Consider the following 19,604-nt stretch of genomic DNA (forward strand, 5'->3'; position numbering starts at 1 on the left):
TGTCATCCAAACTTTTTTTTTTTTTTTTTTTTAAGCCCCATCAAGTCCATTGTGTTTTCATTATGTGCGTGTGCGTGATCTGTGTGTGCGCTTTCCCCCCTCCCGCTCCTCATCATCTCACGCTGCGATAACGCCAGAGAAAATCAAGGGCAACAACGAGGCGATGGCGGCGGCGTGAAGGAAAAGAAAAGTCATGAGGGAAGGAAAAAAAAATGGCATTTTGCAGAGTGAGACGTCCATGCCGCTAGCAGGACAGGAACAGGACAGGAACACAATGTTCAAGTTGCACTGCGTGACTGATGCAGTGGAAGAAAAAAAAATCAGTGTGAAGACAGATTTGTAAACTGAAATAAAGTTGAGTTGACAAGCTGACCTTTTATGGACCTTAATGAGTGCTTAATCCTGGGGTTACAGGAAAGGAAAGAATCTGGAGGGCCGTGACTGTGGCTTTGACTCAGAAAGAAAAAGACAGACATGTATTTTTTAAGGGCTTGGGGAACAGTATTTGGCAGAGGGCTGGAGGTGCAAAATGGTGCTAATGGAATTTTAACACATAGACACACAGCATGTAGTTATAGATCCACGTACCACACACAATGTGGAGTCACTATTGTCCTTCAAACGCTTATGAAGAAGTAATAGTCCAGGGAGCTCTTTGATAATTACCATGTGACCTCACATGATCAACAGACTGGCTTGTGCGGCCACACAGGTGCAGTATGGCTCGGGTACAGCTGCTTTGATGACCTGTAATGACCTTCCATCATACCTCCGAACCAATAAACCCATAAGTTAAAAATGTTTTTAAAAGAGCATCAAGTAAAGGGACCTTATTTTGTGGCAACCACACTAAACATACATCTAGACTTGTCTATATTTGTTCTCTAATAAATTACACAATAATATCCAGAATCCAAACCATGTTGACCCATGAAATGGCTATAAAAGCGGCCTCAGAGCACCAGTCACTGTCTGGAGGCCTGTCCTGCTCCGTAGGTCAGTATAAGAGGAGCAGATAGAAGGCATGATGGGGGATCTTGGCCTTAATGATAAGAACAGGCCCGATGGCCTAAAGAGCAACAGGACCTTGTGCACTCTTCCCATTTTAAGTCAGGCGGGCTGCATAGTTTGCGTGTGACCTTTGTTGTGTGGTTCACACGAAAAAAAAAAGGGCCTCGGGTTTTGGTAAAGGGACAGAGAGGAGGAGCTCAGACGGGAGGGTGGCTGAGTCTTCAGTAAGGGGAGAAGATGATAGGTGTGTGTGTGGCTCGCAGTGGCCCCGGGGCAGGCCGGAACAGTGCAGGGCCCAGGATTGGCGTCTGGATGAAGGTGGTGGTGCCCACTGGGTGGCGCAGGGCCAGTGGGTTTGTTGCCACTGTGCACAGAGTTGGCGGGGTGAGGGGGCTGGGCAGGAAGCCAGTTGTCAAACTCTTGGTCAGCTGCTTCTGCAAGGCCAGTTTAGTCTGGAGAAGACAAGAGGGAGGACACTGAGAAATGAGAGAAGGTTCCCCCACACCCACAGCCCCGTGCTGAACACATAAAACATGTTCATACTACATACAACGAGGGGACCGACGGATTGCTGCTTACATCAACACTCAGCAAACTGTTTGTCAAAGTGACCTCAATGAATGTAAAGCAGCATCAACATCGACCTCTGATGCATCCTTTATATTGTTTCGTAAATATAAATAAATAATTAATGAGGCAATGCAGAAATGTGGTCACCCTGCTAAGCCAGATAAGTAACTTAGTAGCTCCTCCATGACTTCACCTCGACTTTAATGATAAGGTAAGACCTTGCTTGTGCATCATTGCTTCACAATGGTCCAGTGCACCACCATCCTTATATCAGCTAACTCTCCCTGCAGCACCTTCACACTCCTGCCGATGCTTCTGTTTTGCCTGTCTGCCCAGCAGACTGACAGTTTTATCTGAACACTTTCTTGATTTTTTTTTTTTTTAAGATCATGTCTCAACTTCCACAGCTCCACTCAACTGCCATTTCCTATTGACATTTCAGACAGTGGAAAATTGCAAGCTGGAAGTGCTTTGACATTTTTTATAGTTTCTGTTTTGTATCCTAATTATTTTTGGACAAGTTAAGTTCGTCACTTAACAGTGTTACCACAACCTTTGAAGAGTCAGAACGTCCAGCAGCAAATGACATTTAGAGAGTGTGCACGTGGAAGAATGCACAAGCATTTCTCATTTAGTGTTTAATGTTAATGTTGCAAAACATCAGGTCTGCATTCAACTATACAGAGTAGCCTTAATCTAGGTCTGCAGAGATTAGTACACATGACAACCTCCTCAGGAGCACAAGGGTTAATTAAACACACACTATACCTCTGTAAGTCTCTCTAATGTAAAAAGGATGGTTCTGACTTATAACTAAATGTTTCACTCACTGGTCATTTATAGGTTGACTTTTTCACAGAGGACCACTTGGATACCACAGAAACGACTGTGCTGTATTAGTATAGCATGAGAAATGTAAGGATGATACTCTGCATGATATCAACAAATGCTGAAAGAAAACCTTTTTTTCCACAAAGATAAATAAATGTTTTTTACTTACTTACTTCACCCTTTGTGACCTTGTCTAGTTTTGGAAATTGCTTTAACAGCACTACAACTCTTGGACCAAAGTGGATAACCCTGGTCTCCATGGATAAGAGACATTTTGAGTGAGCTCTACAAAACTCAACAACGACTTAGTAAACACTGATGATAGTGCATCTCTAATAGATTTAATTTAACAATGCTTTATTCATGTTAATCATACACTCTACTCTTCAGATTACATCACAAATGTTCAATTTTAAATCTTTTTCCACTCTAAGCATTAGGCTGTGTAGTAGTGATTAAACCAGAGGACTTTCATGTCTGTCAAGGACTCAGAAAAATGAAAGCTATGTGTGAAAATAAATGCTATTCTCTTATTTTCTGAATTAACTGACATCAGACACCAGTGAGTAAAAAAACCCAGAGCCATTCCACGGCCAGGCCTAAAGTCCGGCCATCTGAAGCTCTCGCCCTCCATTCCAACCCCAGTCTGGCCTCCTCTCCTGCCACTGACCTGCGAGGAGAGGGAGGTGAGGTTGTACTGGCTGAAGGCTTTCTTCATGGCAGACACAGCCACGCCTGCATAGCCACTCCACCTCACGTTCTGTAGGATGGGAGGAGGAGAAGGAGGAGAGATGGGGAGGTGTGTATATGACAGGAGCAGAGAAGTGATTAATCTGGAGTGCTGATTCAGGCTGCTGTTGTCAGAGCTGGTCAGTGGGGAGAGCAGGACTATTTTAGACCTGTCTCACGGGTTGGGGACTCACTGAGTACAAAAAGTGTGAGCTTAACCTCTGTGACAATACAAGCACACAAACATGCTGCCTCACCAAGACATAGAGGCCCCTAAGTACAATGTAATTTAATCTGTGTGTGTTTGTCTGGGCTGGGGTCAAATCAGTTCACTGTAACAGAGACGAATTAATGTGACGCTGTTTAAAAATGCATTAGTTTACAAGTTACGCTGAATTCACTCCAGTTTTTTTTTAACGAATTTGAACAGCATGTCCAAGCATATCTGCTGTAAGAAAAAGCCAATTATGCTTTGTTTGTCTTCCTCGAGTGTGTGTGCATGCACATTTGCGTGACAGTGTTTTGTTTATCCGTGTCTTTGTGCTCAGACTTACCGCTAAGCTGGAGCTTGGCTGGCTCTTGCTGTGGGGGGTAAATTTGGGTTTGGGTGGTTTTCCGGCCAGCCTATCCTTGTGCCTTCTGCTGTTCATGTGCTGCAGACACCAGAAGAAAAATACCATTAGGCAAACTAACAAGCATCTGTCGTACCACAGAGGAACAGCCCTCAAATGCTATCTGGTGAATTAATAATGGATACACATTGAGTACGACTGAAGTGCACAGAAATTACATCACATTACTTTCTACTGCTGCCACTCTCCTCCTCTGGCTGCAGTACTTACAGGCTTATGTCCTCCTGGGATGAAGGGGGTTTGTATAAGACCGGTGGAATGCATTTAAAGCTAAAGCAGCCTGGCCGCTGCTCGCACATGCCAGAATATCCCATATCTTTTCCACATTCCTCTCCAGCATAGATGGTCCCATGACGCAGATGTAGTATTTAAAGGGGATCAAAAGCAGAGAACTACCCAACCTGGTTTGATATGGTTAGAATAAATACTAGTAGATTTAGATGATATCTGTTAAAAAATAGCTTTTTGGCTGTACTCTACACTCTACTGCCCGACTTCAATGGCTTCATTCATGCGGCTGTAAAGGGAACGACTGCTTTGATTAGAGCTCACACACATTTCCTCCATCAAATTCTCTCGTAGGTCTTTAAATTCCCATCATTCATATTGATCACTTTATTATGCATCATTTTCGTTAGCTTTTATAATCGTGACATTACAGGTGATCCAAGTTCAACATCAATCTCTGGAAGTCTGAGGTAACTGCTCAGTGTGTGCAGGCGGTTCTGATTAATTCCACGGCCACATCATCTGTCTGCGTAGGTGAGGTAATTATATGCAACATTTTCTCTGCTGCCTGGAATGATTGGGCTCCAGTGTTTTTTTTCTCTCTCCAGTCAACATCACTTCTGTGCCCTTTTGAAGAAAATCCTATCAGGTTAGCAACACTCTCACTTGGTATGCCTTGACAAATCTGCAGGACTTTCCTGAGCTTCCATCCTCATCTTTCATTTCATACAGCACAGAGAGGATAGAGCAGTCCCAGAGTGTTGGCTCTGCTCTCTTACTCTCCAACTTCTTAACAGCAGAAACTTCTGAGGTGTTAAAAGTTCACTGAGGTCATAAGTTTGATGTCATTTACTACACTCGTTTATTTTTAACTTTACCTGGCTAAGTTGGGTCTCGGAGTTCACAAAGATCTCACACACTTCACACTGTAAGTTCTTGCTGGGCACTCCGACGCTGCCCTTGCTGGCCAGCCTCTTGCTCTTACAACCTGCACGAGCAGCCACCACTTTCCCCCTGCGCCGTGGCAGAACACTGTGACCCTCCAGCATCAGTTTGTGCTTTGTGCCTAGTGGAAAAAAAAGCAGAGAGTGGACAGGTTTAGTGTTGTGCAAACCTCTAACTGAGAACAAGTGCAAATGTGAAAAGCCTCACCGCTGTTATGTGCTTCCAGTTGGGAGATAGAATTGACTGTGACTTTACAAACAGGACAGTGGAGGTGAGTTTTGCTCTTCTTGGGGTCTTTCTCGTCATCTGTGTGTGGCTCCTCGTTTGTGCTTGAGGCGTCCGCCCGGCTGCCTGACTCGGTGGTAGGTCCAGCGGCTTCTGCGGCCTCTGGGACTTCGGGGGCGCTGGTGTCTGACGCAGTCTCGGAGAGCTGTGAGGAAGGTGAAATCTGAGGAGGAGAAAGGGTGACCAGGTCTACAGTGGACACCTCAGACACCGGCGTCAGCATGACGGAGCTCCTGGGACTCTCCTCGAGCTTAACCTCCAGGTTGGGTGGTTCTAGTTCAGATGGAAGGCCTGCACAAAAATGAGATAAAAGAGAGAATATCATGAAATATGATTCAGTTTAACTGTTGGGCAGCAGCATGTGATATTCAGCATCTGTTCAGGGCAGGTTTGTTAGCTTAAGGCAGTTGGCCTCTATATGTCTGTGCTGTTAATATTCAGTAAAATACCCCAAAACTGCCAGCTGGCTGCTTGATAAAACTTAAAAATATGTTCAGTTTTAGACATTAGATGATTTATTTGCAGAAAATAGTCATGTCTGTGCTGTGCCTGCAAGCACAGTTAATGATGCCTACTAGTTTGGAAATCATATCCGAGTCAAAAAGACAGTAAACATGTGATGTGCATTTTATTCAGGTTTACATGCACAAAATGTTTTAGCTGTTGTTTCAAAAAGGACAATAATTTATTATTTCATTGCAGTGTTTTTTTCCTTCTAACCAGAAAAGTCAGATTTCAACAGAAAGCAGTAAAAGACACAAATTAGTAAATGTGGTATAATACAATACATGACCAATGGACGCTCTTATATGCTAACAACACAATGATAATGATAATGTGCAATAGGACACTCCTAGAGGATAAATACATCATTGATCACTGATAATTTTTTCAAAATTTTTCAGTGAGGAAATGTTTAACTAAATAAATAGAAAAACATCTGTTACAATTAATCCAGTGAAGCTTCTTCCTAGATGTTTGCCCATGTTTTGCTCTAATAAATCAGTCATAATGATCAATGATGATGAGAAGAGATTATTATTTTTCATATAACACTGTCCTTCATGATGTGTGTCATGTGCAGCTGGAAATCATAAAAAGTTCCAAATTCAGGGCAGCATTTGAATATTTCATTCTGAATTTGTCTTGATTTCTGCATAAATTACAAAAACAAGCAGTATGTGGAGGCCTTAGAGGTGTTTACAGGGATTATTAAGAGGTGTGTTTGGTAACAAATATAATGACACAAGTATGATACTTATAGGATTAGTAATAAGTGAAATTGCAACTTCTTTTTCAATGTGTGACGTGTCTTTTAGTGACGTTCAACCTTGCCGTTCAGGGCAAAAAGAAACTAAAATCTCCTTGCATTTTAACCAGCAACTTAACCTTTTGACTGTAAATATGTAGCCATCAGAAATAATTCTAACAACCATTTTCAAGCTTTCAAGCATTACTTCTCTGATAAACTAAAGCCTTTGTTTTAAAAGCATGTGCAACAGACTAGATAAGAGTTGGTTTAAGAGGTAAATGCCATCAGCCTCTCTTCTCTTTTCCTCAGTCTCCCTCACTATTCAAAACATCAAGTGGACCCTGAGTCAATACAAACAAACCCATCGACTGCCAGGCCCAGCCGATAAGTCACTAGTGCTCCATTACACATCTCTCCTTCACCCCATCCGCCTCCCCAGGGAGTCACACACTTCACCCCGAAGCACTGCGTGCTACACTCTCTGAATATCTCTATTTCATTTAGTGAGCTTTCTCCCCACACACACACCACCCACCTCAGAGCAACTATGCTTCATTGATTTTTCCTTTTACGTCTCAGAGTAAATTCATCATTGGAGATAAGGGTCTTCCTCTCTCATTCCAGCTAAAGAAAAAGAAACTATATAGGAGCAAGATTAGACAGTCCCCTCGCTGTAATGAGAGTGACCCTTGAGGGATTTGAGCTCCTCTCTCTGGGAGAGGTACAATCCTGAGTGTATGTATGTGAAAGACGAGGCCACCTGAGAAGTCTCCAGAGGGGAGTGATACTGATCAATGGATTTAGCAGGAACCGTACAGAGGAAGACAAGGAGGTTGGTGGGAATCAAAGGATTCAGATCACAGGGGACCTAATTCAGCTGAGAATCATTTCAAATATCCCCGCTGAGTTTCAGGTATGTTCACTGTATTTAAGAAACACTCTAACCCCTAAGAAAACTTAAATGTTCTTCCATTACATACATTCTGAAGTCCCCTGTGCCATCTGACCATTGTCAAGACTGCAAAGACGTCCGCCATAAATTGGAAAAACTGTCAAAACCAAAGGCCAACATATTGGCAGTGCCAGCAAGCCCTCTGCGGAGTGCAACCACACAGCAGCAAATAATGAATTTCTGGATCGATGCTGTGCAGGCAATCACAACTTTAATCCATGTTTTTAATAGTCTGACAGGCTTAAACATAACTTGGACAATCTCAGTTCAGCAGATTGATCTGCTAAGAACTTTAACCACAGCCAAAGGAATATGAATATTGGACTCATTATGCATACACACACACACACACACACAGAGGGCTTGATTTAGCGGGCAAACACTGATTCAAGGCAGCCTCAGAACATAAACAACTTCCCAGGGGGAAAAAATCCTCACTTTAAATCATCATTACTGTGGTGACTGTCAGAGTCCCTGCAAAGACGGCTTCAACAGCGGAGTCAATCAAAGCCGAGGGTGATTGATGCTTGTCATGATTGATGCAGGCTCTCTGTCTCTTGACGCTGGCTCTTTCACTTGCTCGCCCAGTGTCCTTTGTTGGTCCAGGACATGGTTTATAAGCATTGATTAATCCCTTTCTATGACTGGAAAGACACATCCCTGCCTTCCCTGTCTCCTTCCTGCATGCATGAATTGTGATAATACCTTTGAATGTCTACAACATTTAAAATTTTGATTAGCTAGTGGATTGTATTGGTTGTACATGTAAATGAATATTGTTTATTTCGCTTCTACTTAGTCTGCAGCCAGCACTTCCTACTCATTAGCCTGTAAAAGTCTGGAGATGCAAATCGTTTGCCAGCTCTAGGGCTGTTATTCAAACTACAAATACTTCCACATTGTTTGTATGATGCTACAGACATAAGTGCAATGCTGGAGAGGCATTCAGGGCTACTTATATGAATCAGAACACAATGTGGAGGAATGGCAGCGCATGGAGGAGGAAGAGGCCCCTGCCAAGCCGAGTGTCCTACAACAAAACCAGTGATGGATCGTGTAGAGCTGCCTTGTACCAGGCAGGGGAGGAGTCCCAGTCTGCCAGACAGGCTCCTTCTGGATGAAGTTGCACAAGCATATGGAAGGTTAGACTTGGACAGGATGTCATAATCCCCCCCAAAAACAGGAAAAAGCTAAAAAAACAGGCTCAGTGAAGCAGATCTGAAGATAAAAAAACTGTTTTGCTTTTGTTTTACAGCAAAATTACTGTACTAAAAACATGCTATGCACATTTGAAATTAGGTGATAGATTATCATCAGTTTAGCTTCACTTTAGTGCAGCCAATTTTATGTTGCATTCTTGCCGCACTTGAAACTGAAATTTCCCAGTTTGTGTTCCACATGCACAAGACCAATGTCACCCTGACTTTAACACGTCTGAGGAAAAAGTCAGGGCCAAAATTTCAACATACGAGTACTCAGAACACAGCATTAATCACAAATAACAAAACATGAGCACATTGCATTGTGGGTGTTGAAGTTTACCTCATGTGATTTTAGGAGCCTGTGCTAAGCTTTATGAAAAGAGTACCCCTCCAGCAGTACACCATCTCTTTAAGGTTAGCTGACCTTGGTTGTCACGGTAACAAAATAACTAGTTGGTTAATGTAGAACCCTAAAGTAGTTAAAGGGAACCAGCATTTTATGGCTCAAACTATCCAACTCACTCCTTACTCTCTATGGACTTTGTAGCTTGTAGTTTCATAATTTGCCATAATTCCTCAGAGGTTCTGTCTCATCATGTCATATTGCTAAATTTGTATGTTTTACTATTCTTGTCAATTGTGCTGTGACACACCCACATTTTAATTACTTGGACCCATTCCACAGTGGCAGGGCCCCAGATTTAGGTGCATTGTGAACTCCATCCAACGCCTCACAGTCACAAGGTGTTGTATGAATAGTAGCCGCCTCCTGTGTCTACATGTGCATTAGCAGGTATTGTGATGCAGCTGAAGTGGCTGACCTTGGGGGTCCAGAGGAAGTCTGTTTATTCTGAGCCAGACAGTCAGCGTGCTTAGAGGCAGAGCCGACAGGTGTGTTATTGGTTCCTGATGGCAGACAATGTGGGCATTACCCTCAGACAGCTCCCTACCAGCCTTTAGTTTCATGGCAGACATAACTCATTTCATAGAGTGTTAATTTGGAGCACTATTCCATTACAGTTTGGCATTGTGGTGCATGCCAGCGCTGGCTCGCACTGCTGCATTTCAATTTCACATTAGGCCAATCACACAATTGGGCTTATTAAAGAGTGTTCCTCCTCACAAAATTGCCTTGGAGCTGTAAAATTATTCACAGCATAAGAACCAGCTATGACTTATCTACTTTCTCTCTCCACTGACCCTCTCCTCCACGTTCCTTCCTCTCTCCCTCAGTCTCCTTCATTCATTTCATCTTATCTTTCATTTTCCACTCATCATCTCGTTTCGTCTCCGGCGCTGCTTCCCTCTTTCAGAGCTCCTCTTTGCAACGGCGGAATATTAAAATGAGATTTGATGAGAAGCGTTATCAGGCTGCTGGTCTTTTGTCCACTTTCTCCTCTCTGAAGGAGAATGTTGGCGCTGGAGGCAAGAAATATGTGTGTGTCCATACACACATGAGCATGCCTGTCAGGGGGCATAAACTGTCTCCCTCCTCTCCCACTATCTTCATATCTCTTCTCTGATATTCCACCTTGCATCCAAGCAGATTTTGAAATTCTGCTCAGATATAGATCTTCTCTGGGGCAGGGAAGTTGAAAAGTAGAGTGGAGAGAAGGGGGGGAAATGCGCTTCCTCTTCTACACTGCCAACACTTTGGATGGATAAATGAAAAGTATGGAAGTGCAACATGAGATGGTCATGGGCTCACTCTGCAGTCAAATGCCATTGGAGCTGATAGAAAAAGTCAACAGAAAACTAATGCACTTCTCTTCCTTTATCAAAAGTTAAACTGTTTTTATTATATCCTTCTAAGCTTCTGTAGATTTTATTTTTAGACAGACTATTAAATGAAAAGCCTCCTCGACATTGTGCTCACAATTATCTCAACTGTTCTTTTCACGCAACACAAATACACCAACTCTGCTTCTGCAGCTACCCTCTCTGACAGAGATAGACAGGAGAGATCAGGGGGGAGTAAGGGGTGAGTCACGCAGTGGAAATTAAGAGGCAAAAGAGGGTAAAAACCATCCCAGTGAGGCGCCAATCGATTTCAGCCAGACCCTTTATTTACACAACATCTCTTGCTCCTAGACTTCCCACAATCCCACAGTTCTGCAGCGTTCTATCCATCACAGGGACAAAGAGGGCCAGGTCAGAGTAGTTCTAGAAGGGGAACAATGTGAGGTGAAATTGCTGAGGTTTCAATGCATAGAACGGATAGAGGAGCAGGAGGGTGAGGGATAAGGTGTACGGAAGATGTAATCTCAAAGTGTAACACAATGGAGCAGAAGGAAGCAGATAAGGGTGCCCGGGATGTGCAGCAGGAGGATGAAAGCTGTCAATAATGTGTGGAGCGTGCTAGTAGATGGGGTTTAGAAAGATGCACTGGAGCAAAGGGAGGGAATTAGAGGAACCAAAGCGTGATAGACTGAGAGGGGTGGAGATGGATCTGTTACAAAATACACACTCCTGCTGCTCCGCTCTCTCCATCGCTGTACCTACTTGTTCCTTCCACTAAGCTTGTATCCATAAGTGCAGGAAGAGTGGCCTCGGAGGTGGATGTCTTGTTTTTGTCCCGCTCTCTGTCTCTGTCTCTGTCTCGGTCCCTCTCCCTCGCTGTGGACGAGGCCTCCCCGGCTCGCCGCTGCCTATTCTTCTGGGCCTCCATGGCTTTAAGTTTGCGGGCATGCTTGTGTCCTTTATAGTGGGCCTCTGCTTGGTTCTGTGGGGAAAAAAAGAAAAAAGCAGAATGGACTAAATGCATTGTCTGCTGGAGGGACTGGAGTCCACGTGCAATAAATGTTAAAATGCATGCCTGAATATTCACTTTCTCGCAGGCATAAGCATAGATAGCTGCAAGGAGGAGAGTCTGTTTCCACCTGATAACAGTGCTGGCACATTGGGAGGCCAGAGGTATAATTGCATGTGTAATATGCAACAAGAGAGCAGGATTCCATCTCTACGACTACCCCATTTATGCGCACTGTAAGAGTCAGCCTGTGCAAAACCTAGACACGTGTGGCAATACACACTAATGTCACACACATTTGAGCACTCAAACACAAATCAGACGCAAAACACATTCTGACGGGAGCAATGCAGCAATAAACACGCAAATTTCCCTCCGGGTAGATCATGATTTACCTTCACATTCTCATCACTCCGACGGCCCTGTTCAGTCTCAGAACAAAGCCCCTGCTGTCAGAACAACCGTGGATACATAAGAATAGCAGAGAAATCAATACAGAGATCACTCATTAAAAACTACAACAACCTCTGGGGGTCAACCCTCATCGGCCTCTGATGTGAACAGAACACAATTATTGAAAATGTGAGGCATTGTGAAGGAAATACTGGTTCAATATGACACAATTATTACAAGACTATTGTTTCATATGAGCTTTAAACAATGTACAGATTACTGAGTAATATGAACATTTTCACATGGACTAATTAAGGATAAAGGAATACATACTAGTAGTCTAGTCTTATTGTATGTTTGTGTATGTGAAGCAGTGTGTGGAGCTATACAACAACAAAAAAAATCACACCATGTATTGTGTTACCGAACTAACAGACCTCCAAGTGTCAGACTGTGACTATACTAGCTGATCCTTTGTAGACCGACACATCCTAAGATTCACTGCATGCCTGTGATGGTTTGATACAGTTGATTTCACAAACAGAACTCAAATGGCCAAAGAGCAAACTTTAAAATTTTAATATTGACTGTTGCTAGGCAACAGACATATCAAGTCAGGACATCTTCCAAGGATCATTTAGCAACCATTGTTTTGACCTAGTAGTCTATGATGGACGCTATGTAGACTGTGTCCTGTGATGAGTGCAGACATATGGGACATAGCTTGTAGTACTACTTTCTGCCACAAGATGGGATAGTGAGTAAAATCTATTCCATCCCTGTGAAACGTGAGAAGGTGAAGCAGAGGGTATAATTGCCTTTTGTCAATCATACTGATTGGTCTGTTGCAACAAAAAACATTGCTGCTTGTGTAGCATTAGAGCAAAGACACACTTAAGGACATACATCACCATCTCCTGTCTGATGTAAGCTAGTGGTAACTATGTGTACCTAGCAAGCCTAATGGTGTGTTGCCGCTAAATAAAGTGACTGCCTAAGCATCTGTAAAAACAACTCAAACACATCAGCACATTGTGTGACTGATCGGCTGTAAAAAGCCTTGAGTGGAAAGCGAAACATTCAGCTGGTGGATTCTCAACCAACCAGCCCCTCCTTCCAACTGAGTCTCAGCGGAGGCCGAGGGACAAGGTGTGAAATGAGCTTTGGTTTTCACCACCACAGCAGGAGAGACTACAGGGAGACTTTTCAAAGGGATATGAGATTGTCCACTGATTAAGAGATCCCTGAGATAAAAGCAAACGTGGGACTGTATCTGTACATGTACATATGTTGAGGGGGTGTAAGACATATCACTTTCCTTAACCTGGAAAAGGCATTGAATCCTCTCTACATAATGTCACATTGTTGGAGGAAAAACCTGACACACGTTAAGTTGCTTGTTTAATTCAACAATCACTGAGCCGCCTCATCTGACTTCAGACTGCGCAATTTCCCCTCCAGTCACAATATGTACAGTGTAAATAATCCTTTTTTTTATCTAAATTACCAGTCAGTTGTCTGTTTTTCAGCTTATTTGCTATAAATACAGGCAGCCCAATCACAAGTGACAAGATAGTAAAGAAAAGGTAAGATACTAAATGATTTCTTTGCATAAGCACACAAAGAGAATTAATACTGTACAATGATTCTATTCATGTATGTCTAATATTTTCCTGTACAACAAGTCAGTCCCACTGTTCCTAGATGACAAAATCTCCCTGTAAAGCCAACATTCCATGTTTTTTTGTATGCATTAAACAAAAAATATACACGAGCTGTGCCTCACCTCAGGGAGCGCTTTGCAAACCAATCTGTGGCCTATGAAAGATTTCTTATTTATGTCACAAGCTGTCTTAAAGCATCCCTCACTTTAGCACTCAGCTGCAAAACTTTTGTTTGCAGAGCTTGCTATATTTCTATATAACGGTCAGAGGAAGGTACAAGGGATTACCTTACTGGATCAGCCAAGGAAAAGAAGGCAGCACCTTAAGGCCAGATATTTATGTGTATGTGAATGAATGTGTAATGAACTAGCCTTCCACAATGAGTAGGCATTTCATCATCATCATCATCATTATCATCATCATCAGCCTCAGCCTCAGCCTCAGCCTCAGCCTCAGCCCATCCATCCACACTAACCTCCACCCTCTATAGACTTGCTGTGTATTATAACATTCTCTATGTGTGCTCTTTTGCACCTGTATCCACACCCGGCAATGCTGTCACTATGCACTGACACAGCACACCTGTACATCTCTGCAGCAGAAACCAGACTGTCAGCTGCTGTTAAATTGCTCTTTTAGGTCAATTTGTGCTATATTAAGGAGCAGAGAAACCTGCTTCTCCTTTGAGCATTATGCATGGGGATAACTTGGTATAATATCTGAGCAGACTCTGAGGAAGGTGCATGGAAGTGTTAGGAGAGTATTCATGCTCTCCGAGAGACAGATAAAGCTACAGTCAGACCTGACACTCCTCTTTAAGTCGGTGTGCGGAGGCTGGGAATGGGATTTGCTCTAGTGTGCGAAGAGCACGTCTGCGTCTCCTCTCCCCCTCAGCTCACTGTCTCCTGTGCATCAGACTTGCTTTGAAGATAGTCCAAATAAAAGTGTGTGTGTGTTTTACTGTGCCCAGGCCTGAGATGTCTTAAGGCTGGACTATTATCTATGTGTGTATATGAATATGCAAGAAATGTCATGGGATGTCTGCCCGTGTGCGTCTGTGGATGCTCTCATGTATACAGTATGTGTGTGCAGTGGAAACAGAAAAAAAGGAACAGGCAGCTAAGACTTCTGTCTCCTGCTGTGGCGGCTGATTGTTTCTGCTCTTTGCTGATAAACGGCAGCTCTCCCTGCTGTCTAATCCCTCACACCAAAACAACTCAGTCACACACAGATTTCAACCAAGAAGAAAACTTTTACACACATAACCAAAAAAAAGTTACATGCATCCATCTGTAGAAAAAAAGACACAGTTTGTTTTGATACACACACAGCATACAAAATGCAGTGTCAGTGGGAATGATATGAGCTGAGGTAATTGTAGCGAGGTAATAACAAAGACCAACACTTGACTAGACTATCGCACATCCTCCATTCTTCTCCGAGGCTAGACTCACTTTCTGGTAGAAAGAGCTTCTATTTAAGTCTTTTTCTCTCTCACCATCCCACAGACTTCCTCATAAACACCACAGCATAAAGCCAATGAGCCGTTTCTTACCGTGGAGTTAAAGCGCAGGTGGCAAATGTTGCAGGAGATAATCTGTTTCTTCTTGAGGGGCTGAGGGACGCCAAACGTGTGGTTGATCACTGCCTTCTGGACAGGGTCCATCTGAGGGACAAAGAAAACGACCAGCACAAACAACATTAAGTCCATACTGTTTTGATTTTCCCAACAGAGAAAAGCAACTTCATCTCAGAGGTGAGCTGAGGTGATGTTATTTCTTATAAAGCCAAGTTCAATCTTCAAAGTGCGCTTTTTTCTTTTTTAATAAAATATCCTCCATCAGCAGACAGGAACACTTTTTGTTTTGCATCAATGTATTATACACACACACACACAGGACACACAGTGACCCACAGTTCGCTCAGTACAGCCACAGGCAGTGTTCCTAACCCTAAAGAAGTTGCCAAAAGGCTGCCAGACAGTCCTTGTCAGAGGCTGTTGTACTTATTTTTTGACTTTCACCTTCTCCTCCAGAAGACTTGATATCTTCATTTCTTGTTTTCATCTTCTATTTATCTTTAGTTTAAATACTTGGTTAGTTTTAGAAAAAGAAAAACAGCAATGTGATTGATACAATGCGACTGTCAGGGTCCCATGGCGTCCATTACTGATAATATACTATTTGTGAGTCATCACACCCTTGATCATCCAGTCTGCTTTGTGTTATTAGCATTTTGTGGGTGTGTGCAGATCAAACTCCTATATTTACAGCGATTACACCTTTGTCATTAATGCATAATGCCATTTTAGATCTAGTGTGTTTTCAAGGGATGCATTTATGTCACAGTAGATAAACCTAACATATGCATAGGATCACATATCAGTGAGTAATCTTCAGTATGCACTAAAGATCACAGATGATCTGAAAATGTCAGTATCAAAGAGTTCCTGATCTAGAGTTGCAACAATCTAAAACCTCCCCATGTGCCACCAGAGGGCATGAAGAGAATCTGCTCCTCACACAGTAATCAGTGCATCACTATAAAAATATATTCATAGTAACAACTAAGAAGATGGGATGTGCAGGGAGTGCGTTTCAGTGACAGCTGAGCAGGTTTATGCCTAAATCTGGAGCACATAAAGTCTCATGCTGTTGCATTACCCTTTAATGTGCAGTCATTGACTGAGCTTCATGTCTCTTTCGCCTACACAAAGAACGACGTGACCAGCAGCTGTATTTTGATTACATATGCTCATTAAGAGCCAAACATCTTAAGAGTGCACTTCAGATTGAAAAGATAAGATAACAGGGCAGCACCTCAGCAGAGGCCTGCTCTATCATATTCTCTTTATGTAATTATTGCACTGATGCTGCTACTGATCCAGCAGGATGCAGAAAAGAGATGGGACTAGTACAAAAGTTAATACATTCAGACTTACTGTCACTGCTGTTCGGTGGGAAAAAGGATTACATTTCTAAAGGCCGTCAAAAAATCATAAAGCCGATAAATTTACACAATGCTGCTGTTGTGTGGCCTAAAGCACCTGAAGCAAAGGGTCAGTCACATATCAGGTACTTACACCTTTATTATTCTGAATGCATAGAATTAACACAGGCATGTATGACAGACAGTGCACTCTTCTCATTCTCAGTAGCTACATGAGCAGAAGTGAAAGGACCATTAACCAGTTTTCAGAGTTGTACAAATATGGTGGCTCGGGTTGGTTGTCAGCAACTGAGTGAAAAAGTGAGCACACAACCTGCCATGTTTGATTTGAAACCACACAAGTACAAGTTCACTTAAATCATTTGGTACACACTGTGTTATATTTCATGATTTGTTAGATTAAACCTCTCCTCAGGGAAGGGGAGGCATGTAACAGTGTATTTGGACTCTAACTACATGAGATAATCGTTCTCTTGCACCTCAGTGAGTTAGCTTCCTCATTTTTCCTTGTCTTTTTGAGTCAATGTCTTTCTTTGTATCTATTTCACATTTTATAAAGTTCACACCTTCAATATAAGGTGGGCTCAGTGACCAAACTCCTTACAGTAAAGTTATAGAAAAATAAATGACGTCTCATTGATGTCAGTGACACATAACACAGATGAATGGTGTTGTGGAATGGTGGAGTGTTTTACTATTTGTTTTTCAATTTTTTTATACACCTGTAGTTTTTTGTGCAATAAAAAGATGAAAGGGAAAACATATTTTGATCTCAGATGGATGCTGCTTCTCATTCTATGTCTTGACCTTAGCTGAATTTTAAATCTTCTTTTTAAAGACAGTAGATGCTCTGCTGGTGTCATTTCTGCTTTGCTAAATTAAGTAACATGGCCACTGTGTTTAACTAATAATTAAGAGTGTGTCAGATTCACTCTTGATGCATTGCAGACTGTAAAGTAGTCATCAGGGCTGCCTCCTCTCACAGGGTAGAATATATTAATCAAACACCTCCCCCTTCTCATCACTATAAAAAAAAACCCCTTAAACATCAAAACCTCAAAGACAGGGCAGAGCCGTGATGTCTCAATACAGCACTATGCTGCAGTACAAGATAAAAAAAGATTCAGATGTTGCTTGACGATGTTTCTGAGAGGTGTCAATAACTCTGGGTGCTGTGCTATGCCTTGCATCAGTGGGTGAAATTTAAAGCATCCACTGGAGGATAAAGTTTGCTCTTCGTGACTGTATTGGCCATTAACAGCAACACAACTGTCATTATACATTCGGAGTCACTGTAGCCCACAGTAAAAGTGTTTCTAGGGAAGGTTTTAGACAGACTAATTCAGTTTTAACTGTCCCAGGGAGGCACACTATATACAGCAGAATGAAAGCTGATGCTTCATTATGAGATCTGCGTTCCACAGTGACAGCTGATTTCGCTGAAGCACCCTTCAGCACCATATCAAATATAACAATCACCTTGGATCTTGCCACAGGCTGGCACAGGGTCCAGCCAAGTCCATTCTTCTCACTCACAAGGGAGAGGGGTTCTGAGAATGGCTGAGAAGAGCACCGCTCTCACACTGACTTGTACGGCCATGCTCACCGGCAGCGGCACTGCTGACAGCCTCAGCTGCCCGGAGATGAAGGACTGTTGATGGCACACTGCCTTTCTTTCTTTCTGATACACAAGCTGTGAACATCGGATCCGTGCATGCCACACAAAGCTGTGCCGTGTCCAAGCAGCAGCCTTCTCTGCAGGACTCTGTTTACTACAGATTCCTCACAGCCAGGTGTGAGAGGGAACATAAACACACCTGACTGTGCAGGAGGTATATCTCTCCCTGAGGGCTATCTTTACCTTTGTTGCTTTACTTTGGCCTCTTCTACATGACTCAACGCTACCTCTGGGACTGACTGACTTTTCTCTTCAGCAGCTGCAGCCTGACCACAGAAACCTAGCTCTCCCACTCCTGCTGCCCTCTGTCCACCTCAGCAAGGCAGGCTGCACACAGCTATTTGTTTTAGGTACTGAAGAATGTGCCCATTGTCTGACTGCAGCCATCCTGAACCAACTGCTATAAATGCGTCTTTTGTCCAAACCCTCCGTTCTCCCCCGCCATCCTGGTGCAGACAGAAGTTATCCTGCGCCGGGCTGCTGAGCCCATGATGGGGTTTCAGGGAGAGAGAGAGAGAGAGAGAGAGAGAGAGAGAGGGATGAGGAGGGGGAGGATGTAAGAAAGGACACCAGGGGAACCAGGGGATATTTAGCTTTGGAGACAGGTGCATTCATCTTTCCCCCCCCCGCACACGTCTGGGACAACGTGTGCCTTATCAGAGCTAAGAGAACCTGGGGCTCCCCGTTGAATGGACTTTGTGATTAATGCCACAGCTGTGCTGTCAGACCGTGTGTTAGGGAGGCTAATCATCTCCTCCCGGGACTGAAGCGACACTGATTTGATGTTATTTCCGTGGTTATCATAATTTCTGCATTCTGGTTATAGGAGATTCCAAGTCCTACTGCGAGTCGTATTCTATCTTATACAATGACTGACTGAGTATCATTGCAACCCTGAAAATGTGATTTCCTTTGTACTGGTTTGCTCCATTTATCTGTAATCTACTGCCTTTTTTCTGCGATGGTGGCTACTAAATAAGCAGGAATAATAACACAGTGCTTTAAATGCTAACGTACTTTCAGAGGTTTGCCACAAATTATTTTTACCAGCACAGAGAAGCACAGACGTCAGTTTGAGAATAGCAATTTTCTCATAAGCAAAAGGCAGACAAAACAATGACCAGAGACCTGCCCCATTGCCTCCACCACTAATATAAATACGTGAGGGTGTTAGAGGAGTGAGTGTTTACCATGCTTCCTCTCCTGCTAGCATGCTCAGTCCTCCACATGGCAGCGCAGGCAACCTCATGAACCGAAGCAGTGGGCGGCAGAACAAATGAATAAACTGCACTTTTCAACATAATGTACACATCATGCACCGACCTTTTAGGTCTCATCCAGCCCCCTCACACACCACCAGCCAGATGTCTATATCCCCACCACTCAGTGTGAAAATGTATATGCTAAAGCCAAATGCTTTGGCTTATATTCATTTACCGCAGATAGTTTCGGAGTGCAATGAGAGGAGTGAACACGCACACAGTGTAAAAGTAGGATCAAAGAAATCAGAAACGCCTGCACACATACACACACA

The 19,604-nt window shown here is 43.1% G+C and overlaps 1 protein-coding gene across 1 annotated transcript in view; it reads right to left on the reverse strand.

The window, feature by feature from the left end:
• Window positions 1-1,228: 1,228 nt before the first annotated feature.
• Window positions 1,229-19,604, reverse strand: part of znf385c (zinc finger protein 385C) — a 107,800-nt gene continuing 89,424 nt past the window's right edge. The window contains exons 4-10 of the mRNA XM_028412028.1: window positions 14,999-15,109; window positions 11,140-11,359; window positions 5,154-5,522; window positions 4,880-5,067; window positions 3,696-3,794; window positions 3,083-3,172; window positions 1,229-1,463 (exon numbers count right to left, since the gene is read on the reverse strand). Coding sequence (XP_028267829.1) covers window positions 1,233-1,463; window positions 3,083-3,172; window positions 3,696-3,794; window positions 4,880-5,067; window positions 5,154-5,522; window positions 11,140-11,359; window positions 14,999-15,109 — 1,308 coding nt within the window. The 3' untranslated portion in view covers window positions 1,229-1,232. The remainder of the gene's footprint in view (window positions 1,464-3,082; window positions 3,173-3,695; window positions 3,795-4,879; window positions 5,068-5,153; window positions 5,523-11,139; window positions 11,360-14,998; window positions 15,110-19,604) is intronic.

The sequence above is a fragment of the Parambassis ranga genome, chromosome 8 (assembly GCF_900634625.1).
Source record: "Parambassis ranga chromosome 8, fParRan2.1, whole genome shotgun sequence".
Classification (NCBI taxonomy): domain Eukaryota; kingdom Metazoa; phylum Chordata; class Actinopteri; family Ambassidae; genus Parambassis; species Parambassis ranga.